Source organism: Notechis scutatus, chromosome 2 (assembly GCF_049901735.1).
Source record: "Notechis scutatus isolate UNSWTSFEM ecotype Mainland chromosome 2, rNotScu1.2, whole genome shotgun sequence".
Classification (NCBI taxonomy): domain Eukaryota; kingdom Metazoa; phylum Chordata; class Lepidosauria; order Squamata; family Elapidae; genus Notechis; species Notechis scutatus.
Genome location: NC_142010.1, coordinates 261,506,935 through 261,531,609, shown reverse-complemented (window position 1 = coordinate 261,531,609; position 24,675 = coordinate 261,506,935). Strand labels below are relative to the sequence as shown.

The 24,675-nt window shown below is 43.3% G+C and overlaps 1 protein-coding gene across 2 annotated transcripts in view; it reads left to right on the top strand.

Moving 5' to 3' along the window:
- PIK3C3 (phosphatidylinositol 3-kinase catalytic subunit type 3) overlaps window positions 1-24,675 on the top strand; it is a 124,583-nt gene that overhangs the window by 26,708 nt on the left and 73,200 nt on the right. For both annotated transcript variants that reach the window (XM_087958706.1, XM_087958705.1), the window contains 8 exons: window positions 2,271-2,456; window positions 4,340-4,494; window positions 8,308-8,398; window positions 10,336-10,403; window positions 13,631-13,736; window positions 16,926-17,042; window positions 18,417-18,548; window positions 23,902-24,030. In XM_087958706.1, coding sequence (XP_087814832.1) covers window positions 2,271-2,456; window positions 4,340-4,494; window positions 8,308-8,398; window positions 10,336-10,403; window positions 13,631-13,736; window positions 16,926-17,042; window positions 18,417-18,548; window positions 23,902-24,030 — 984 coding nt within the window. The remainder of the gene's footprint in view (window positions 1-2,270; window positions 2,457-4,339; window positions 4,495-8,307; window positions 8,399-10,335; window positions 10,404-13,630; window positions 13,737-16,925; window positions 17,043-18,416; window positions 18,549-23,901; window positions 24,031-24,675) is intronic.

Sequence of the window (24,675 nt, the reverse complement as noted above, 5' to 3'; positions counted from 1 at the left end):
TTAATATTTGGGTTAATCAATAGTAACAATACCGAGGGCAAAGACAAACATCCCCTATTATTCTTCAAAAAGAGAAAGAAGAATTAAAAACCCTTTGTTGCTATTGTAGCTCTAATAAACCAAGTCACTGTTTCTTGAGATTTTAAAAAAAACCTTCAGATCTGTGAAAAAAATAAAAATCCCAATAACAACAGGGATTATTCATCCTGTGAAATACCAATGCATATGGATTTCTTTATTTAAAATATTTATCTTTCCCTCCTTCGTGCATTGCGTCCCCTGAGAATGGGCAAAATTAAAAATGTATTTGTATGCAACAAACAACATCTGTAGTGCAGCAAAATATGATTTAAAAAAAACCCCATTATTCTCACAGAGTCCTTAATGAGATGGACTGCACCATGTAGTTGAATGCTCTACAATTCCTAAGTGAATGAAATTGCATATATTAGTGATCCTTGCTTAATGGCCACTCATTGAGCCACTGGTCAAACCTACAATAGTGTGGAAGGACCGATACTTATGGCCAGTCCTCGTACTTACAACAGGTCAGTCACAGAGTCTCTTCTGTCTTTGTTTGTGACCTTCTTTCATCGGCTTCCTGCAAGCAAAGTCGGTGGGGAAACTGGCTGGAGGTTTCAGAGGGCAACCAAGTGATGTACTTGCTTAATGACCTGCAGCGATCGCTTAACAACTGCAACTGGAAGTTCTGCCATGAAGCACCGTGGTCACGTGACGTTGCATTTAAGGACCGTGTTACCTAGCGGTGCCATCTGTGGTGCTCTCTGAACTTGGTTGTTTTCTTGCAGATGTTTCATTACCCAACTAGGTAACACCATCAGTTCTGTCATGTGGTGATGATTGTACCTAGTTGAGTAATGAAATGTCTGCACGAAAATAACCAAGCTCAGAGAGCACGAATCCTCCTCCTCCTCCTCCTCCTCCTCCTCCTCCTCCTCCTCCTCCTCCTCCTCCTCCTCCTCCTCCTCCTCCTCCTCCTCCTCCTCCTCCTGCTCCCCTCAAACGCCACTACTTCTAGCACTGATAGTGGGTAATGAAATGTGTGCAAGAAAACAAACAAATAGTTCTCACCCGGTTCCCAAACACAACAAACCCTGTGTAGTTAAATAAATGTTCCCTTTATTAGGAGCACCAGCAGCCCTGATAAAAAGTCTCTCTCTCTCTCTCTCTCTCTGTGTGTCTCTCTCTCTCTGTCTCCCTGTCTCTGTCTCTCTGTCTCTCTCTGTCTGTCTCTGTCTCTCTGTCTCTCTCTCTCTGTCTCTCTCTCTCTGTCTCTCTCTCTCTGTCTCTCTGTCTCTCTCTCTCTCTGTCTCTGTCTCTCTCTCTCTCTCTTTCTCTCTCTCTCTCTCTCACTCTCTTTACTCTCTCTCTCGCTCTCTCTCTCTCTCTCTCTCACAGGAGGCTAACAAGTCTGTCTGGGAGGGGAGATGAATAGTTGTCTGCCACATCTGTTCATCTCCACCCCCTGCCTTTTATCCCCAGAGCTAGGGTGAGGCTTCACTAGCAGTGGTGGCTCTTCTGTCCCAAGGACCGGCCCATAGATTTCCATGGCTCTCCTCTCCTCTGCCTTCTGTGCATCCGTGTGTCAGGCACTGGACCCGGCTGTTCCTCCTCTTCCTCATCAGCCACCTCCAGACCTGGGGGCTGTTGACTCTCCATCTGAGGGCTGATGGATGGCCCAGGTTCTGCCTCTCTCTCTCTCTTTCTCTCTCTCTCTCTCTCTGCCAACTCCATTTCCTCTTCCTCCTCGGAGCTCTCAGGTTGCCTTGATGCAGGCCTTGACTCCGGTGTTTCCTCCTTCTCCTCTGATTCGGCTGGTGGAGGGGCTGGCGTTCAACAGGCCTTAACACAAATTCAGAGAGCACTAATCCTCCCTCTCTTCCTCCCACTCCTCTTCTTCCTCCTCCTCCTCCTCCTCCCTGCCTTCCCGTAAACTCCACTCCTTCTAGCACTGATGATGGGTAATGAAATGTGTGCAAGAAAACAACCAAACTTAGAGAGCACCAAGGACCCCACAGATCTATCCTAAACTACAGATGTTTTCTTCTACTGGTGAACCTTATCAGTGGAAATTTCAGTCCCAATTATTGTCATTGTGAGAGGCCTAGTTGTAACTTGTAGTAAGATCAGCCCATCATTTCTTCTGACACTCCATTAAAAAAAAACAAAAAAAACCCCTCTTTTCTTGTTTAATGTCACCTCTGTGTTGGGGAAAGGGACGTTGACAGGTTTCTGACTTTTGATCCCAGGCCTTGACCAAATTCTTGAAGTGTGTCAACTGGCATCTTCCTCAAGAAGCGAAGCAAGCTCTGGAACTCCTGGGCAAATGGAAGCCGATGGATGTAGAGGACTCCCTGGAGCTTCTGTCTTCACAGTTCACCAACCCAACTGTGCGGCGTTATGCTGTGGCCAGATTGCAGCAAGCAGACGATGAGGTAACAGAATGACAGAATAACATAGGCATACGTTTTTATGTATGTATGTATTCATTCATTCATTCTGTCATGGTTATGTAGTGTATATCAGAGGTGGTAACTGTTTGAGAGCTGTATACAACAAAATTCATTTTAATGCATGCCAATTAGTGTACGCTCAAAGTGACAATAAAATTATTGTTCTATTCTATTCTATTCTATTCTATTCTATTCTATTCTATTCTATTCTATTCTATTCTATTCTATTTGAGTCTATTATTTTCTATTCTATTCTATTCTATTCTATTCTATTCTATTCTATTCTATTCTATTCTATTCTATTCTATTCTATTCTATTCTATTCTATTCTATTCTATTCCTATTCCTATTCCTATTCCTATTCCTATTCCTACTCTACTCTACTCTACTCTACTCTACTCTACTCTACTCTACTCTACTATTTTCCTATTCTATTCTATTCTATTATTTTATATTCTATATTCTTCCACTTCCATTCTGCTTTCTCTTTTTGTTTTCCCCTTCCTAGCCTTCCCCCAACCCTTTCTGCCCCCTTCTTTGTTGTAATTTTTTTTTCTATATTCTATTCTATTTTATATTCTGTTGTGTTCTATTCTCTTCTCTTCTACTCAAATAATGTTCTATTCTATTCTGTATATTTTATTCTATTTTATATTCTATATTCTATTTTCTGTGTTCTATTCTATTCTATTCTCTGTTCTGTTCTATTCTATTTTCTACTGTATTCTAGAATAGAATAGAATTCTTTATTGGCCAAGTGTGATGGGACACACAAGGAATTTGTCTTGGTGTAAATACTCTCAGTATACATAAAGAAAAGGTACATTCATTAAGAGTCAAGAATCATAAGGTACAACACTTAATGGTAGTCATTAAGCACCAATAACAAAGTTGGAAGGGGCATTGAAGGCAGTAGTGGGATGCTGCTGGTGTAACAACCGGTTCAGTCATCGTGCGCTGTTTCAAAATCCCTTTGTCAGGTTTTAAAGCACGGGTCTCCAAGCTTGATGACTTTTAAGACTTGTGGACTTCAACACCCAGAATTCCTCAGCCAGGATTTTGAGACTTGTCAACTTTAAAACTAGTGGACATCAACTCCCAGAATTTTCCAGGCAGCATGGCTGGCTGAGGAATTCTGGGAATTGAAGTCCACAATTTTTAAAGCCGCCAGGATTGGAGACCGCTGTTTGGAAGCAAGGACATGCTTTAAAACAGGGGTCTTGTCAACTATAAGACTTGTGGACTTCAATTCCCAGAATTCCTTAGCCAGCCACCTCTTCAATTTATAAAGCAGGAATGAGGACAATTATGATGATGATCATGATGATATTGCTATTATTGTTGTTATGGAATATGTTCTGACCCGGCTCCCAAACACAACAAACCCTCTGTAGTTAAATCAATGATGCCTTTATTAGGAGCTCCAGCATTCTGGCCAAAAAAAAACCCTCCCTCCCCCCACTTACACACACACACACACACACATACCACCAAGGAGATGAATAGTTATCTGTCACACCTATTCATCTTTGCCCCCTGCAGCGGTGGCTCTTCCGTCCCAAGGACCAGCCCATAGATTTCCACTGCTCTCCTCTCCTCTGCCTTCTGTGCATCTGTGCATCAGGCACTGGACCCGGCTGTTCCTCCTCCTCCTCATCAGCCACCTCCAGATCTGGGGGCTGTTGATTCTCCATCTGAGGGCTGACAGATGGCCCGGGCTCCGTCTCTCTCTCTCTCTCTCTCTCTCTCCCTCCCTCTCTCCCTCCCTCCCTCCCCGAACCCTTTCTGGCCCCTTCCTTGTTGTTAAAAAAAATAAAAATCAAATTCCTATGTCAAATTTCCCGCCTTCTGTTTTCTGCCCCCAGGATCTGCTGATGTATTTACTGCAGCTTGTCCAAGCTCTGAAATACGAAAATTTTGATGACATCAAGAGTGGGTTGGAGCCCACAAAAAAGGAAACTCAAGGATCGGTGTCAGAGAGTATGGCCACATCTGGAGTCACTGCGCCTGAAATAGAGAGGTAGGTGAAAGATTTGAACGTGAAGCATTTATACAGATGTCCCCAAGGTGCCTTTTTTCAAGAGGCAACTGGACTTTCTGGTTTTTCTTTGAAGACGTTTCGCTTCTCATCCAAGAAGCTTCTTCAGCTCTGACGGGATGGTGGGGAATGGGAGGGTTTATATTCCTTGCAGACAGCTGGTCATTTGCATCCTTTTTAGAGGGTCATTGAGGCCACCTGGAGGTTTGTCTGTGTCGTCAGGATCACCTGAGTGGTGCTCCTGGTTCCTGTAGTCTGCAATTTTTCTGGAAATCCATTCATACTCCCACACTGTTTGAAGGGAGTTTTTTTATTTGAAGACGATTTGCTTCTCATCCAAGAAGCTTCTTCAGCTCTGACTGGATGGTGGGGAATGGAAGGATTTATATTATACTCCTTGCAGACAGCTGGTCATTTGCTTCCTTTTAGAGGGTCCTTGAAGCACTTCTGAGGTTTATCTGTGTCCTCAGGGTCTCCTGAGTGGTGCAAATGTTTCCTGTGATGACCCGGAGTGTAACACAAACGTAACAAAATCCAAAATGTAAATAAATGTCCTTTAATGCCTCCAACTTGGCCCCACTGTTCAATAATTCTCAGTTGGAGGTAAAACTTACTCAAAAATAGTCTTCAAAAGAAAGCAATACAGTCCGAACTTAATGAGCAGATAGAGATGAAATAAAAAACCAAACAAACTACAATGAAGAAATTTCCACAACGGACCAGGATAAGTAATTACCAACTTCAAAGAGATAACAAGGTACAGTATGTTGGAAGGACGCCAACCAAGATAACTTCAGCCCAAAATAAAACTCGCTTTGCTTCTGGCAACGCTGTGTTGTAACCGTCTCTCTTATATACTATTCTCCCCAGCTGTAATTAATGAGGGGGATCATGGCCGCTTCCTCTCTCATAAGCCAAGTTGTTTTCTTCTCCATTCCTCCCTGCGTGTCCTAGGATGCAGAGGGGATCGGCTTGGTTCTTCTGACTGCCCAACCAGCCTCTGCCCTTTCCCAGCCTCCTCTAACAACCTTCGGAGCCACACTTCCACTCCCTGTCGGCTGTTCCTCCTCTCCCTCGGAGTCAGTCTCCAACAGGGGCATGACAATAGGAAGTCCTCAGGTTGTGACCATAATGGAGCCTGCCCACTATGGTTGTAAGTCATGATGGTTGTAATTTCGGTTACCTATCAGATTTCCCTGATTTTAATGACCTTTTTTGAGGCTATCATTAATCGAGCACCATGGTTAATTATCCCCAAATATATCTAACCTTGCTAAACAGCTCCCTTGTAAAGGAAAGATTTGAGCCTAGGGTGCTTAATGAGAACATATCTGCCGCCATTTGAAATTATAAAGCAATTATGGTATTCATATTTAGAGTTTGCTCTTTTAAATCTCCTTCGTAGGAAGCGACATCCGTTCAACCCAGCAGGACCATGTTTGGTGTGCTTACTTCTGAATAAATGTGCTTACATCAAAATCATTAAATTAATAATTAATCCTCTTCAGGAGGCAAACGTTTGGAAGGTTAACGGCAAAATCATAAAAAGATTTTAATTCTCGCCAGCCAAGGAGATTTTATTTTGTTCACAAAACATTGGCTAATTGATTTCACATTTTTTTAAAAAAAAAAACAAAACAATTCATCATTGAAGACGTGTGTATGTTCGCATAGGACAGTGGGGATAATTGCTATACGTGTAATTGCAAAATCGCAAAGAAGGGGAAGGGAGAAGGGAATTCACGAATGTGTTTGAATTTTTTAAATGCCATATTTTTTTGCACTAAAAGATGCTCCAGATTTTTAAGGCGCACCTAGCTTTTGGGGGAGGAAAGCAAGGGGAAAAAAAATCTGCCTCCCAGCCATTTGCCTCCTTGTAGTAAACAGCAAACAGCCTGTTTCAGCTTCGGCACAGCCTGATTGGCACAAGCAACTGATTGGTGATTGGATCGGCCTCCCGGAATACCAACGATCAGCTGTTCCAGGCTGTGGGGATCGACACCGCCGATCACCGCTGCTATCACCACCTCCGCACGTCCCATTTTTGGCCTCCATGCATCCCATTTTCGGCCTCTGTGTGTCCCATTTTTGGCCCATTCACTACTTCCTGGAACGGGCTGAAAATGGGACGCACGGAGGTTGAAAATGGGGTGCGCGGAGGCCAAAAATGGGAATGTGCCAATACCGTCAATTAGCTGCTTGTGCTAATCAGGCTGTGCTGAAGCTGCAAGGAGGCAAATGGCTGGGAGGCAGAGGCCAAACGATGGGGGCCGGCGGGTGGGTGGTGTTTCAGAAACATTCATTGTATAAGATGCACAGATATTTCCACCCACTTTTTTTTTGTGGGGGGGGGGGGGAGTGTGTCTTATAGTGTGAAAAATATGGTACTTTATACATTTAGGAACATGGATTAATTTGCTTCCTTTGCTTGCTGTGGGAATTTATTATTATTGGATTTGAATTTTATCCTGATTTTATTACTTTATACACTTGGGGGGGGTGGGGGGAGGTGAACATACTTAAATGCTCCTTCCGCCTCCTATTTTCCCAAGAATTACCCCATGAGGTAGGTTGGTTTGAGAAAGTGCAAATGACCCTAAGTAATCCAGTGATTTTTGTTAGGGTTTTGGGGGTGATAAAACAGCGGTGTGGTGAACCTCGAGTCCGTCAGGTGAAGTCGGGGGGGGACCCCTGTCAGCTGGGCGCTTCCTGGCGCCGGGCCCGCCCCCGGCCCCCTGGCGCGCGCCCAAGTATTTACCCTGGACAATTTGTACGTAAGACAGGACTAGAACTCACAGTCTCTTGGTGTTTGGTCCAGGAACCTGTGAGTTCTAGTCCTGCCTCGAAGCATGCAAGCTGGTTGGGTGACTTTGAGCCAATCATCAAGAGATGGTGATTTCTAGTTCCACCATAAGATATGAAAGCCAGCTGGGTGACTTTGGGTCAATTACCAGGAGACAGTGAGTTCTACTCCTGCCTTAGGCATGAAAGACAGCTGGTGACTTGGGCCAAAACTGGGTGGTGGTTCTGGTCCCTGGGAAGCGGTGGTGTGGGTCAGGGGTGAGGTCGTGGGAAAGCGGCTGAACTTTGGGCCAATCACTAGGAGATGGTGAGTTCTAGTCCCGCCTTAGGCATGAAAACTGAATGGGTGATTTTGGGTCAATCACTCTCTTTCAGCCCAATCTACCTCCTAGGGATATTGTGGGGAAAATCGAATGAAGTAGGAGGATTAGGTATTAACTTGTTTATTAAGGTGTTTATTAAAAATAATAAAGGCACAATATAAATAAATATAAATAAATAAATATGTTTTTTTCCTCTAATACAGGGGTCCCCAAATTTGGCAACTTTAAGACTTGTGGACTTCAACTCCCAGAATTCTTTCAGCCAGCCTAGTCTTAACAAGTCCTAAAGTTGCCAGGTTTGGAGACCTCTGCTCTAATACTATATTGAAATGAGTTATAACATGAAACCAAAACAAAGCCATGATAGGACATGACCAAACGGTATGAGTCAGAGCTTACAATATTCTTGCAGTGCCAAGACAAGGAATCCATTGTAAAGACATCTCCAGTAAAATTTGAATCCTATTTTCTGACGAATTAAATTCAATATATTATATTAATTCAGTTCAATATAGGGTCTCTTGCTTGAACAGGGGGTTAGACTAGAAGATTTCCAAAGTCTTATGTGTTATTCTATGTCTTCATTTCTTATAGCATGGACCCACTGATTTTTTTTTTCTATATTATTGTATATCAAAAATTTCTCTTATTTTTTTCCCCCTCTCCTCAGCTCACAGATCATCACCAGCCCTCTGCCCCTTATTTCTTCCCCGCTACCAACGGCAAAAACGAAAGAATCGGCTGAGAATGAAAACCTTGAGGTGAGCGGAGTAATCGAGAGTTGAGGTCAACTTTGAAAAGATAAGCTTTGGAAACGGGCAGAGCCTCTTGTACGTTTTGCCTGCATTGTGTGCAGGTGTCTGGATCTGGGTAGGTGTTGAAAAACTCAGAATGATGGCCACAATCATGCAATTGAAGCCTGGCCCTTTTCTTTTTTAAAACCAGCCTTATAAAGTGTGAGTGGTCTGATTCCAACAGACAGAAGCTCATTGAGGAGAGAAAGCAACCTAGAAATACGGAGAAATTTCCTGACCGCAAGGACAATGAATCAGTGGAACGGCTTGCCTCAGGAATTCATGGGAAGCTCTATCACTGCAGGCTTTCAAGAAGAGATTGGACAACGATTTGTCTGAAATGGTAGAAGCTTTTCCTGCCTGAGCAAGGGAATTGGACTAGTGTTCTGACCCAAGCCTCGTTCAAATCAAACGCAAAACATAGTTAAAAGCAAAACCTTTTTAATGTGTCTCTGTAAATTCTGTTCAATCACAGCAAAGCACTATTAAAACTAATTGTCCCAGATAAGAACAAGCCTTTGCAAGGTTGTGCAAGGCTGCCAAGAACACTAGATTAAATTGCAAGGAAATAATCGAAGCCAAAAGTGTCTGAAAACAAACCAGGATAGACCGAACTTCCACAAGGACTTGAAGTGCAAAACCTTCTTTGCTTCCTGCAAAGAACTCCGGTTTCTCAGCTGGCTTTTATCTCTTGAGGGAGGGGCGTTACCTTGCAGCCTTACTCCAGAGTCTCTCATGCTGCTTCAGCTGCTCTTTCCTTTGAGCAGCCCTGTGTGCACGCACACTGAGCACAGGCTCCTCGGGGTCCTCTTCATCACTGCTGCCAGCCTCCACAATCTCCACTCCCTGATGGTCCTGGCCCCATCCCTGCATCACACACAGGTACCTCATCTGAGTCCTCGCTCTCCGAGACCTCAGCCATCCGCACCTGCTGCCGGCGAACCATAACTAGATGATCCCCAGGGTCACTTCCAACTCTGTTATTCTGTTACTCCCTGTAACTTCTCCACTGCTTAGTTGATGAAGATATCAGGGTTCCAAGTGATGTACCCACAAAAAACAAACTCCCAGGCACTCATCTTCCTCAAATAATACTTTATTGGATATATCATATTGGCACAAACTGGTGAAAACCGACTCTGAGGTTTCCCCACGCCTTTCACCTAAATGAAAGTAAATGTTTTCCCCTTTCTTCCCCAAGTCACTGGTCACACTGTCCAATCCAGAAGCTGGCCGGTTGCTAAGTTACTTGCTCCTCTTCTGGCCAGCCACCTATGAGAATGTCCTTGGCTCCCACAGGAAAACTCTATTCTTTTGGCTACAAAACCCCCTCTAACTATTTCCCTCCTCCCACTGCTGTGTGGCAACCCTGAAGCCTCCAAGATGGCTTCAGCTAGGCTCACATCAGAGTTGACAGGAGGAAAGCAAAAAATCATGGTTTTCATTCATTGTTTGTTTGTTTATTTAATTTGTTTGTCACTCATTTCAGCAAGACTCTGGGCAACTAACAACATCATATTGTTTATTTGCCGAACTCTAGAGTACCTGCAATGAAGATTTTTTTTTAAATTGCAATTTTATTGTGGTTTTATACAGATATGGATTGCTGAAGAGGATGATAGGTAGGTAGGTAGGTAGGTAGGTAGGTAGGTAGATACATACATACATACATACATACATACATACATACATACTGTAGATGTGTGTGTGTGTGTGAGAGAGAGAGAGAGAGAGAGAGAGAGAGATGATAGATAGATAAATAGATGGATGGACGGATGGATGGATGATAGGAGGTTGAGCTATAAGACCTCCAAGGTTCCTTCCAGCTCTATTCTGATTGAAATCTTAGATCTGTCAAATTCCTGACTTTTTTGTTAAAAGCCTCCTTTATTTTTTTCTTCCAGCAAGACCTTTGTACATTCTTAATATCACGAGCATGCAAGAACTCCACACTGGGAAACTATTTGTACTGGTGAGTAAGCTTTTGAACTTCTCAGTGCTGAAAAGTGTCCCAGGTACAATTTTAATAGAGTTCAGAAACACGGAGTTTCTTGTTATTAATCAGTTGTGGGGGGTCCATCAGTGGAAGTGTTTAAACAGAGACTGGACAGTCATTTTTCTGGAACGGCACAGAATCTCCTGCTCGAGCAGGGGGTTGGACGAGAAGACCTGCAAGGTCCCGTCCATCTCTGTTATTCTGTTATTCACTTTCATTTTCTTGTAGGGAAGAAGTAGGAAAGGATTATGAACTACCACAATGCCAATCATGTGTCAGGAGCTTTTGGGGCTGTGGCTTGTTCCCAGTCCCACATCCATTCTACTCTTGTCAGCTCACTTCAGGACCCTTCCCTTTGGCCACGTGGGATAACATGTCCTTCATGAGCGAGAGGGGATATAGGTTGTTTACACACAGTCCATTGATTGCTCTAAAGTCAACGCATAACCTCACGGTCCCATCTTTTTTTCTTTGAACAGGACTGGGGCTGCGACTCGTGGCTTGGTTGGTTCGATGAAACCCCTTTTTAAGTTTTTATCTATATATTTACACATTTCTTGCATTTCACGGGGGTGTCATGGCGTACATTTCGGGCTTTGGTAACTTTGTCCCAGGGATGATTTCTATGACGCAGACTATTTCGCGATGAGGGGGATAGGATGTCAAACTCCGTCTTGCTGAATACTTCAGCGAGGTCTTGATATTATGGTTACAGGAACTGGGCTTGGCTAGTCTAGTAAAGAGAAGGATCAGGAGAGACAGGATAGCAGTCTTCCAATATTTAAGGGGCTGCCACAGAGAGGAGGAAGGGATCAAGCTATTTTCTCAAGCGCCTGTAGGCCAGACAAGGAATAATGGATAGAAACTGAACAAGGAGAGATTTAACCTGGAAATAAGGAGAAACTTTCTGACAGTGAGAACAATCTACAAATGGAACAGATGTTGCCTTCTGAGGTTATGGGAGCACCATCACTTGAGACTTTCAAGAAGAGATTAGACTGTCATTTGTCAGAAATAGTATAGGGTCTCCCGCTTAGGCAGGGGGTTGGACTAGATGACCTACAAGGTCCCTTCCAACTCTGATTATCTGTTATCTGTTATTCTCTGGGGATCTGTCTGACCTCTGGGGTTCTGTCGGAGGCGGCTGCCAGTTGTTCTGGTGAACTCTCGGAGAGGGTTTCCTGCATTGGCAGTGCCTCCATCTCTATGCCTTTATTTGAGACTCAGTATCCCAGGTAGTCCAACTGTGTGCGGTGAAATTCGCATTTTGACAGCTTGACGTACACATTTGCTGTTAAAAGTTTTTCCAGTACTTGACACACTAGGGGTACGTGGTCGTCCATCATCTCAGTATAGATGAGGATGAGGCTCATGATTTAATTGGAGTAACTGCCGGAATCCTGACAACCTGATGGTTTAATTTTGCAATCCAAACTGTTGTTTCTTCTCATATGGGAAGGAAATAATGTTGAAAAATCGTACATTTAACCCAACTTGGGGGGGACGGGGACATGAAGGACTTGCAACAGTTCATTTAGTGTCCGTTTGGAATCACAACGCCACTCGAACAACTGACCTACAACCATTTTTCACACTTACGAGCGTTGCAGCATCCCCAGGATCACATGATCATATTTCACATGCTTGGCAACTGACTCGTGTTTATGACGGTTGCAGTATCCCAGGGTCCTGTAATCCCCTTTTATGACCCTCTACACAAGCACAAGTCAATGGGGAAGTCAGATTGATGTAACAATCGCATTCCTAACTTAACAACTGCAGTGATCCACTTAACAGCCATGGCAAGAAAATTCGTAAAGTGGGCCAAAATTCACTTAACAGCTGTCTCACTTAGGAAGATAAATATTGGGCTCAATTTTGATCATAAGACCACCTGTATCTTCAAGTGAAAAATCTGAAATTTTCCAAAATATAGAACTGAATTGGTTCTATGGAATATTCTCAACCAAACTGAGGGGGAAAAAAAGAGATATTTTATCTGACTTTGTTTCAGAAAGTCAATTCTGTGCTACTCAATATCCGTGCAGAAGCTTGGCCCAGCTTTTATTAAGTAAATATATTGATTTGAATCTAATAATACCAATTAAATATGAGTTAAAAGTGAGCAGGGGGAGCCAAAAAAGCTAATGAAACCCTAAATTGCATCAACAGAGGGATACAATCAAGATCAAGTGAGGTACTAATACTACTCTACAAAGCCTTAGTAAGACCATATCCCAGAGTACTGCATCCAGTTTTGGTCACTACACTAAAAAGATGTTGAGACTCTAGAAAAAGTGCAGAGAAGAGCAACCAGGATGATTAGGGGACTGGAAACTAAAACATATGAAGAACGGTTGCAGGAACTGGGCATGACAAGTCTAGTGAAGAGAAGGACCAGGGGAGACATGATAGCAGTCTTCCAATATTTGAGGGGTTGCCAAAGAGAGGAAGGGATCAAGCTATTTTCTAAGGCACCTGAAGGCCAGACAAGGAATAATGGATGGAAAGTGAACAAGGAGAGATTCAACCTGGAAATAAGGAGAAATTTTCTGACAGTGAGAACGATCAACCAATGAAACAGATGTTGCCTTTGGAAGTTGTGGGAGCTTCATCACTGGAAACTTTCAAGAAGAGATTGGACTGCCTTTTGTCAGAAATGGTGTAGGGTCTCCTGCTTGGGTGGGGGTTGGACTAGATGACCTACAAGGTCCCTTCCAACTCTGTTAACCTGTTATTCTACATATGCAGAAGGAGAAGCTGTAGACGCGTACAAGCAATTCCTGACTTGCAACCATTCACTTAGCAACTCTTCAAATTTTACAATTGCATTGATAAAGAAAACAGACTTACGGCCAGTCCTTTACTTACAACCATCACAGCAAAGTCATGTGACCAAAATTTCGGGTACAGTACTTGATAACTGACATTTATTTATGGCAGTTGCAGCTTCCGAAACTCACTTAATGGCCATGGGATTCACTTAACAACTGCTTAGGAACCGGGGCAAAAAATAAATAAATAAATTGTAAAATCAGGCATGGCTCATTTAACAAGCGGCCTTGCTTAACAGTCGAAATTCTAGTCCCCGTTTGAAGTTGTAAGTTGAAGTCTGCCTGTAGACATTATCTTCTCTCCCTGAACTGGTCCTTTGCGGCTCTTTTTCCACCAGTCATCCCAGCTTCTTCTTGTCCCCATGAAAGGTACGTGATTGTGGAGTGTGAAGACCGAGACACACAACAGAGAGATCCCAAAACACATGAAATGTACCTCAACGTCATGCGTAGGTTTAGTCAAGCCCTCCTCAAGGTAAGGATTATTATTTTTTTCCCCATTGTGCAATAGGGACATTGGTAAAAAAAACTACAAGTGAGAAACAAAAGAGAATATTTCAGGGTTGAATGACTTGTTTTTCTGAAGGACCAGAAAGCAAGACAAGAAACAATGGTTGGAAATCTCAAAAAGGTTAAATCATGGCCACTGGATCAGCGTTTATTAAAACGGAGGTGCTCCGTTACTCATCCAAGTAACTTCTTCAATCAAAGTGAACATTTTGGGTAGCAGCAAGTTGTTGGAATGAACCAACTCTTGCCATACAGACCAGTGGTCGCCAACTGGTGGACTGGGGACCACTGGTGGGCCGCGAGAAAATTTTGGTGGTCCACAGAGAAATGTCCCCCCCCAAAAAAAAAATTAATCCAGGCTGCACGGGAACACATGGCCTGCCCACCTGTTTGGCCCCCACCCTTTGGCCTAGCCTAAACCTTACCTTGAGTAGAGCCATGCAAGCTGGAACTGGAAGGAAGGGCCAATGGCAGGGGAGGGAAATCCATCGCGGGGTGGCTTGCTGACGTTGGTGGGAAAGTCGGTCCCATATTCCAGAGCTGCAGGAGTCACAGGACTGGCCCTTTGGTCATCTCGGAGCAGCTGTTCCTCCATCTGGGTGCACCGGCCTGTCATGGACTGGAGGAGCTGCTCCGGGATGACCAAAGGGCCAGTCCTGTGACTACTGCAGCTCTGGAATATGGAGACAGTCATTCCCACCTATGTCAGCAAGCCACCGTCAGTCAAAATTCATATTAGTGGTCCGTGGGATTTAAAATTATGAGTTTGGTGGTCCCTGAGGTCCAAAAGGTTGGCGACCCCTGATATTACAGACTACAGGGAAGGGGGAGAAATCCAAACCCCCTTTTGGTTTCTCCCCAAAATGAAAAGCAATATGTAAATGAAGATTCAATCATCCAGGCCAGCTTTGGTCCAGTTGTCATGATTGAAAACTTTTTGAAATACTTTTGGCCTGAATCTTCATTTACACAACGGATGGAAGCTAATCAAGGAGAGAAACAACCTGGAATTAAAAAAGAAACTTCCTAACAGTGAGGACAATTAACCAGTGGAACAGCTTGCCTTCAAAAGTTGTGGGCGCTCTCCATCACTGGAGGATCCCACTGGAGACTGGTCAGGCATTTGTCTGAAAGGAGATAGGGTTTCTTGCTTCAGCAGGGTGTTGAAGATCTCCAAGATCCCTTCCAGCTCTATTCTGATTGCAACTGGTCCTTGGTTCAGTCTGAGCTGGGTGCTTTCCTTGCAAATGTTTCATTATCCAACTAGATGACTTCATCAGGCGAGAAGGGAGTGCGGTTTGCTCTCTATTTAGATATAAGTGGTGTGTCCTGTCATTGTTGGTGAGAATGGTCTGGTTTTACAGCCTAGATCAAGAAAAGGAAGGAAGGAAGGAAGGAAGGAAGGAAGGAAGGAAGGAAGGAAGGAAGGAAGGAAGGAAGGAAGGAAGGAAGGAAGGAAGGAAGGAAGGAAGGAAGGAAAAGAGAAAGAAAAAGAAAAAGAAAAAAAAGAAAAAGAAAAAGAGAGAAGACAAGACAAAGGAAGAGAAAGAAAGAAAATGAAGGAAGGAAGGAAGGAAGGAAGGAAGGAAGGAAGGAAGGAAGGAAGGAAGGAAGGAAGGAATCTCAAGCCAATAAAATTGGCAGGTAGAGTCTGGGTCCTACTGTGGGATATATCATTTGTATCTTCTATAAGGAGAAAAAGAAAAGAAAAGAAGGAAGGAAGGAAGGGAGGGAAGGAGGAAGGAAGGGAGGAAAGAAAGAAAGAAAGAAAGGGAAAGAAAAGAAAGCTTTTTTTGCCTCCTGATTTATCTAGGGTATCAAATCCATCCAGGTGATGCATTCCTTGTCTCATTTATTTGAGTTGGTAGTTTCTTGATTGAGGTATTGTTTACTTCTTGATTGTTGGCCTAGTGTTAATCTGCATTTCTGAGTGCTGATTGCTGGCAAGGAGGTATTTTGGTCCCTTTGTTTCATTTTTGGAGAGTGTCCCCCATACCCTTCTCGCACTGATGATGTTGCCCGGTTGGGTAATGAAACATCTGCCAGAAATCAACAAAGGTCAGAGAGCACCAAGGGCCCCACAGTTTAACTTTGAACTACAAATATTTTCTTCTATGAGTCTCTCATTTATCATGGATTTCCTTGCCATTCTACAACGCCCCCACCTCTCTCAGCTGCAAATTGGCTCGTGTTCACTTTTAGAATGATTGTTATTGACAAAGCTGTGGAAAAGCTAGAAGGTCAGTCAGCCACCTTCTTACTATAGGGAGCTTTAATTGCATTATACATTGGGGGGAGTGAAGGAGTCAGTGGGTAAGTGGGGGAAGGAACAAACATTTCTGTGGAGTGAATGTCATAGTTTGTTATCTACTTAGAAAAAATTGCTCAAAGCCAACAGAGGAAGGGAGGGAGGGAAGGGAAGAAAAGAGAAGGAAGGAAGGAAGGGAGGGAGGGAGGAAGGAAGGAAGGAAGGAAGGAAGGAAGGAAGGAAGGAAGGAAGGAAGGAAGGAAAGAAGGAAGGAAGGAAGGAAGGAAAGAAATGGGAGGGAGGGGAGGGAGGGAGAGAAAGAAAAAGAGAGAAAGAAAGATAATTAGGAAAGAAGGAAGGAAGGAAGAAAGGAAGGAAATGGGAGGGAGGGAGAGAAAGAAAAAGAGAGAAAGAAAGATAATTAGGAAAGGAAGGAAGGAAGGAAGGAAGGAAGGAAGGAAGGAAGGAAGGAAGGAAGGAAGGAAGGAAGGAAGGAAGGAAGGAAATGGGAGGGAGGAGAGGGAGAGAAAGTGAGAGAGAAAAAAAGAGAGAAAGAAAAAAAGGAAGGAAGGAAGGAAATGGGAGAAAAAGAAAGATAAAGAAATATAGGAAGGCAGGAAGGGAAATGGGAGAGAAATAGAGAGAAAGAAAAGAGAGAATGAATGAGGAAGGAAGGAAGGAAATGGGAGAGAAAGAAAGAGAGAGAAAGACAAAGAAAGAAAGAAATATAGGAAGGAAGGAAGAGAAATTGGAGATAAATAAATAAATAAATATTGGAAGGAAGGAAGGAAATGGGAAAGAAAGAAAGAAAGAAAGAAAGAAAGAAAGAAAGAAAGAAAGAAAGAAAGAAAGAAAGAAAGAAAGAAAGAAACAGAAAGGGTTTTCTTTTCCTCCTGATTTACCCAGGGTGACAAATCAGTCCGGGTGATGCGATCCTTATTGGCCGCCCAACAGACTTTTGTAGATCGGTTGGTCCATGTAATGAAAGCCGTGCACCGTGAAAATGGAAACCGGAAAAAAAAGGTAAGGATGTCCAGACAATTAACAATGGACCAGGAACCAACTTCACCAGTGAGATGCACCTGGCTGAAAGCAATCTTGGTTCCATTATCATCTAAAGTCAATTAAATATCTCCAGCATATTTGCTGCCTTCTTATCTGGCTAACAATCCCCTTCTGTTAAGTTTGGCCCCAGCAAAGTACCCAAAGTCTGAATTTCAGCAACCCAAATGGAATGAAAGACCCCCAAACCTGGACATGTTCAAGTGCATGCCATAAATTTCACAGAGTGAAAAAGCAAAGAAAGAGAAACGAAACGAAAGTTATAAGCATTCTCAGCGTCTCAGCTGTATATTAAATACTGAACATCGTATAAACACCTCCAATTTAAAAATAATGAATAAGATACTATTGTACACTTTAGGGAAATAACCCTGCATCTTGTGCAATTTTTAGACCGATCCAAAAATGATCAAAAAGGGATAAATTACACATCTCCAGAATCTTAATATCTGGAAGGATACTAGTCAATCACCAAGGGGACGGGACTTGGAGGCTGCCTTTGCAAACACTTTTTTTTTTTAAAATAAATCTTTGAATTGTGAATCAGACTTGTCTCAGTATTGTGAGGATAAAATAATTAGTGTCATACATATCACAATAGTATATTCCTAAAGATAAATTCTCTTGAGCAGTTGTGTGTCAGAACAATTCATCAGCGGAACAACTTGTCTCTGGATGTCAAAGAGGTGGGATGATACCGGTTCGCAACGGTTTAGGAGAACCGGTATCTAATTTTTATGTCCAGTTTGACGAACTGGCAGATCCCACCACTGGCTGGCCCCGCCCAACTCTCCCCTCCCAGGAGTCCCCACGAGGCCCATTTTGGATGGCAAGTAAGTGTGGAGGCTCGGGTAGGGCGAAAAGCAGGACGTTTCCGGCCTCAGGAAAGCCTCCAGAGCCCGGGGGGGGGCATTTTCACTCTCCCAGAAGCTCAAGGAAAGCCTCCGGAACCCGGGGAGGGTGAAAACGCCCCCCTATAGCCCGTTTTTGCTCCCAGGCCAGAGTGGTGTAGGAGGCCAACTAGGCCATGCCTACCCAGCAACCGGGCAGAGAACTGGTTGCTAATTTTTTTTTTGAAGCCTACCCCTGCATAGATGCTCCCCTGGCAGTTTTTAACAAGAAATTGGACAACCATCTGTCTAAAATTGTATAGGGTCTCCTATTTGAGCAGGAGATTGGACTAGAAGACCTCCGAGGTCCCTTCCAACTCTGTTATTCTGCATTCAGTGTAAATCTCATTTTATTATTCTGAGCGTTGTGTGTGTGTTTTTTTTAAATGGGGTTATTATTTGCATATCATATATTCTCCCTTTTGCTTATCTTTTCCTCTTCTAGAATGATAGATTGCAGACTCTCCTGGCAGACAATGAAAAGATGAACTTATCAGATATTGAACCCATTCCTCTGCCTCTCGAACCCCAAGTAAAAATTAGAGGAATAATCCCTGAGAAAGCCACTCTGTTCAAGGTAACAATACCAACCTGTCTTGCAATCAGTGTGACTTGTAAATGTAAGATGTAATTATATTGATGTTTGTGCAAATTCTCAGTCCTTCAGGTCATGGTTGTCCCAAAGGTGCTTTTTCAAAAGGCAGCTAGACTTTGTTTTTTCCTTGAAGAGGTTTCACTTCTCATCCAAGAAGCTTCTTCAGTTCTGACTGAATGGTGGAGGATGGAAGGATTGACGTGTTCTATGTCAGTGGTCCCCAACTACCGGGCCCCATGGATCATTTTGTCCATGGATCATTTTGTACCGGGCCACCTATTTTGCTTGGACGCCGCCATCTTGTTTTGACGGCGCTTGAGAAAGTGCTTCCGGGTGAGCTTGTCAGTCGTCGGTTGGAAAGCGGCGTTTGGGTGCTGAAGGAATCCTCGCGCCTTAGTTTCGTCGAAGGGGGGGGGGTCGGCTTCGAACGAAGAGCCGTCCCGATGGCAGTGGAGTCTCGCGTTACTCAGGAGGAGATTAAGAAAGAGCCCGAAAAGCCCATCGACCGCGAGAAGGTACAAAGGAGGAGTTGAAGGTGGCGGGGAGAAGCGGGGGACGGCTGGCTGGCCAGTCGCTCGGCTCACCTTGCCTTGCTCATGCGTGCTGATGCTGGTACTGGTCCGTGGATCATTTTGTACATTTTGTACCGGGCCGTGGTACAGAAAAGGTTGGGGGCCACTGTTCTATGTGACATGTTATCAGTCTTCCAATATTTGAAAGGCTGTCACAGAAAGAAGGGGGTATCAACGTATTCTCCAAAACACCCAAGAGCAGGACAAGAAATAACAGATGGAAACTTCTGGAGAGATCCAACCTTGAATTAAGGAGAAATTTCTTGGTCATGAAAACAATCCGTGCAACGGCTTGCCTTTGGAAGTTATGGGTGCTCCATCACTGGAGGTTTTTAAAAAGAGATTGGACTGAAAAGATATAGGGCCATGATGGCGAACCTATGGCACGCGTGCCACAGGTGGCACGCAGAGACGTTTGTGCGGGCACGCGAGCCCCAGCCAAACTTACCTGCATTGCGCATGCGCTCACCTCCCAGCTGATTTTCAGCCTGTTTGAGGCTGTTTTCGCCTTCCCGGAGGCTCGAGGGAAGCCTCTGCAGCCTCGGGAGGCCAAAAAAATGGGCCTTCAGGAAATACCAGAAGTGCCAAAATGGGCCCGTTTTCAGGCTCCAGAGGCTTCCCTCGAGCCTCCGGGAGGGTGAAAATGGCCGCTCCCGGGCTCGAGAGACCCTCCGGAGGCTGAAAACAGGCACTTCTGGTATTTACAGAAGGCCTGTTTTTCGGCCTCCCAAGGCTGCAGAGGCTTCCCTCGAGCCTCCAAGAGGGTGAAAATGGCCGCTCCCGGGCTCCAGAGAACCTCCGGAGGCTGAAAACAGGCACTTCTGGTATTTACAGAAGGCCTGTTTTTCGGCCTCCCAAGGCTGCAGAGGCTTCCCTCGAGCCTCCAAGAGGGTGAAAATGTCCTCAAATGGGCCGAAAATCCGCTGGGAGACGTGTGCATGCGCAGTGCAGGTAAGGAGGGTGGGGCTGTTGTGCATGCATGTGCAGGGGGGTACATTGCATGGTGGGTGCCGGCACGCATGCACTTTCACCGCACCACAACAAAAAGGTTTGCCATCACTGGCATAGGGTCTTCTGCTTGAGCAGGGGGTTGGAGTAGAAGACCTCTAAGGTGCCTTCCAACTCTGTTATTCTGTAATAATAACATTCTAATGGTGAAGAATGCAAGCATCTTAGTAGCACCTAGAGCAGTGATGGCTAACCTTTTCAGTTAGGTGTGTCGAAAATCGGGAAAAAGTGTAGCCTTTTTCGGGTCGTGTGTCACTTCAAGAAATATCAATAATTTGGTTTATGACGGACTGGGCTGGGGTGATCACACAGGGCTGTGAAACTCGTCTCCCTGGTCTCAGGGCTGCAGGTGCAGGATGTGGGGATCGGAAGGCCACCTTACAGGGCTGTGAACCTCATGGATCTCCCTTCCTCCTGTAGCGTTCCTGAGGTAATGAAACTGACAAACCTCAGTTTATGGCGGTTAAAACTGGTTCTCTGCTGCAAAGATCTTGCGGCAGCGGTGACACCACGCAACAAGCAGGGAGCAGGGATTGGAGCAGAGCACAGGCAGCCTCTAAATGTGCAGGTTTTCCCCACACCAACAGGCGTGTCAGTCAAAGTGCCTCGGTGTGTCACGAGTGACACGCGTGTCATAGGTTAGCCATCACTGACCTAGAGTACACATCCAGTTTTGGTCAACACACTATAAAAAAGAGGCTGAGACTCTAGAAAAACCGCAGAGAAGACCAACCAGGATGATGAGGGGACTGGAGGCTAAAAGATATGAAGAACAGTTGCAGGAACTGGGCCTGGCTAGACGAGGGAAGAGAAGGACCAGGGGAGACAGGATAGCAGTCTTCCACTATTTGAGGGGCTTCCACAGAGAGGAGAAGGGGGTCAAGCTATTTTCCAAGGCACCCAAAGGCCAAACAAGGAATAATGGATGGAAACTGAACAAGGAGAGATTCAACCTGGAAATAAGGAGAAACTTTCTGGCAGTGAGAACATTCAACCCATGGAACAGAAGTTGCCCTCGGAAATTGTGGGAGTCTCACTTGAGACTTTCAAGATGAAATTGGACTGCCATTTGTCAGAAATGGTGTAGGGTCTCCTGCTTGGACAGGGGGTTGGACTAGATGATCTACAAGGTCTCTTCCAACTCTGTTAATCTGTTGCTCCATCTCGGTTGCTTTTGATAGTAATTCCTGATTTTTAATGTCTGCTGTTCCACCCTATCTGCCTTTTCCAAGCTGACGTCCTGCAAATGTTTTGGGTATACTTGTTGGAGGAGGTATGCCAATGAGAGGAAAATAATTTGAGAAAACAGGGTTTGATTACCGTATGAAAAAGAGTTTACTGCTTCAACATTCCTTGTGCGAAAGCAAGAGAGATCCATGGACTCAATCATGTCAAACTAATATTTTTTTTTGCAGAGGCTAATTCATTCACTCCCCCCTTCTTCCTGTTCTTTTCATGAGAGGCAAATTTCCAGCTAAACAAATTAAGCTTTTTTTTTCCCCAGAAAGGGCATTTAAAATGGAATTGCTATCTAAGTTAATTAGGGAAGAGAGTTAATTGCTTTAAAGTTACCCTCCTTTTGTGTCCCCCCAGTTTAGAAAACAATGGCCGTGGCCCCCACTTTTCCGTTCAATCCCAATTACATTATTGTGCCCTTTTAAGTAGCATTGAAATGTTCAAAAACAGATGCAGAAGACAAATGCTTGGAGTTCTTTCTCTGTTATAGAAGATACAAATGTTGATATTCCCCAGAGTAGCACCCAGATTCTTCCTGCCAATTTTATTGGCTTTGATTTTCTTTCTTTCTTTCTTTCTTTCTTTCTTTCTTTCTTTCTTTCTTTCTTTCTTTCTTTCTTTCTTTCTTTCTTTCTTTCTTTCTTTCTTTCTTTCTCTTTCTCTTTCTCTTTCTTTTTTTCATTTTTTTTCATTATAGACGATACAAATTGATATTCGCCAGACTAGGACCCAGACTCTATGTGCCAATTTTATTAGCTTGGATCTCTTCCTTCCTTCCTTCCTTCCTTCCTTCCTTCCTTCCTTCCTTCCTTCCTTCCTTCCTTCCTTCCTCCCTCCCTCCCTCCCTCCCTCCCTCCCTCCTTTCTTTCTTTCCTTCCTTCCTTCCTCCTTTCTCCCTCCCTCCCTTTCTTTCTTTCTTTCTTTCCTTTCTTCCTTCCCTTTTTCCTCCCTCCCTCCTTTCCTTCCTTCCTTCCTTCCTTCCTTCCTTCCTTCCTTCCTTCCTTCCTTCCTTCCTTCCTTCCTTCCTTCCTTCCTTCTTTCTTTCCTTTCTTTCTTTCTTTCTTTCTTTCTTTCTTTCTTTCTTTCTTTCTTTCTTTCTTTCTTTCTTTCTGTTTTTTTTTCATTATAGAAGATACAAATGTTCCCCAGAGTAGGACACAGACTTTAGCTGCCAATTTTACTGGCTTGGATCTTCCTTCCTTTCTTCCCTCCCTCCCTCCCTCCTTCCTTTCTTCTTTTTTTCACTCCTTCTTTTCTATCCTTCCGTCTTTCCCTCCCTCCTTTCCTTTTCTTTCACTCTTCCCTCCCTCCATTCCTTCCTTTCTTTTCATCTATGTCTGTCTGTCTCTGACTGTCTATATCTATCTATCTATCTATCTATCTATCTATCTATCTATCTATCTATCTATCATTTTATTTATCTATTTATCATTCTATGTTATATCTATCTATCTATCTATCTATCTATCTATCTATCTATCTATCTATCTATCTATCTATCATCTTATTTATCTATTTATTATCCTCTCTATTTTATCTATCTATCTATCTATCTATCTATCTATCTATCTATCTATCTATCTATCTATCTATCTATCTATCTATCTATCTATCTATCATCTATTTATCTATTTATCATTCTCTATCTCTATCTATCTATCTATCTATCTATCTATCTATCTATCTATCTATCTATCTATCTATCTGTCTATCTGTCTATCTATCTATCATCTATCTGTCTTATTTATCTATCATTCTATCTTATCTATCTGTCTGTCTATCTATCTATCTATCTATCTATCTATCTATCTATCTATCTATCTATCTATCTATCTATCTATCTATCTATGTATCTATTCCTGTCTGTCTGTCTGTCTGTCTGTCTGTCTGTCTGTCTGTCTGTCTATCTATCTATCTATCTATCTATCTATCTATCTATCTATCTATCTATCTATCTATCTATCTATCTATCACCTATTTACTTTATATCCTGCCTTTATGATTTTTGCAAATAACTCAGGGCAATGAACCTATGGGACCATCAGTGGTCCTAAGTGTGAGAAAAAAAAACCCACAGTCTTAAGTCATTCTTTTTGAGAACGGTTGCACCTTTGAACAGTCACTAAATGAATTGTTGCACACCGAGACCTGCCTGTATTTATTTTATGAGTGTATGGTTTTTATTTTGCCAATTCTTGTACCCCAGGAAAGAGATCAGCCCGTGTTCCTCCCAGCGGAAGTAGCTACCTCTTAGACCATTGAAATATTTGATACCTTCTGGAAAATTTGTAAAAAATGGAGGGACAATAGGAATAAGAATTGTAGAGATAAGAAGAAGGTATAGAAATGTATATAAATAATTAGAAATGTATGGAGATGTGTATTTGTAACAAAGATGCCTCAGTACCGTTAAAGATGATTGAGATGTGAAAAGAGAAAAAAGTGCAATAAAAATAATAAAAAGAAAAAGAAAAGAAAAAAGAAAAGTTTGATGCCACTTTTTCTCCTTCTCTGATCAGAGTGCCCTCATGCCGGCTCAGCTGTTCTTCAAGACTGAAGATGGGGATAGCTACCCTGTAATCTTCAAACACGGAGATGATTTACGCCAAGATCAACTCATTCTCCAGATCATTTCGCTGATGGACAAGGTGACGTTTTGCGATGTAGTTATTCAGCCCTGAAACGTAGTTAGTTCCAAGAGGAGATGGACTGGGGGTGTCGGGTGGGTGGGTAGGAATCTGTTAGATGTTTAACAGAGGTGGGGAAGGACTCAGTCCCATCCAGAATAAGCATTAAAGTTGTGGGAGTCTTTGATACTGTCTGAGCGGAGGGTTGGACTTAGAAGACCTCTAAGATTCCTTCCAATTCTGTTATTCGGTTACATATCTGCCAGATCAAAATAATGCTATGAGGCATTGCACATCAGAACAACTAGACACAAGGACAGTTATTTTTCCCCCATGCCATCATTCTGCTAAACAACTTGTTCCTACAACACTGTCAAATTAGTCACTTATCTTCTTATCACTGTAACTTTGTCACTTGTATCTTTACGATTTGTATTGTTTTATTTAGTTTCCCAGTACGATTTATGTCGATTGCTTATTTAGTATCATATGACTATCGCTTAACTGTTGTGTCCAATGATTTAGGATGAATGTATTTTTACGATCACTAGGATCGTGATTTATCGCTTATAGCTTTTATGTACACTGAGAGCTTAGGCACCGGAGACAAATTCCTTGTGTGTCCAATCACACTTGGCCAATAAAGAATTCTACTCTACTCTACTC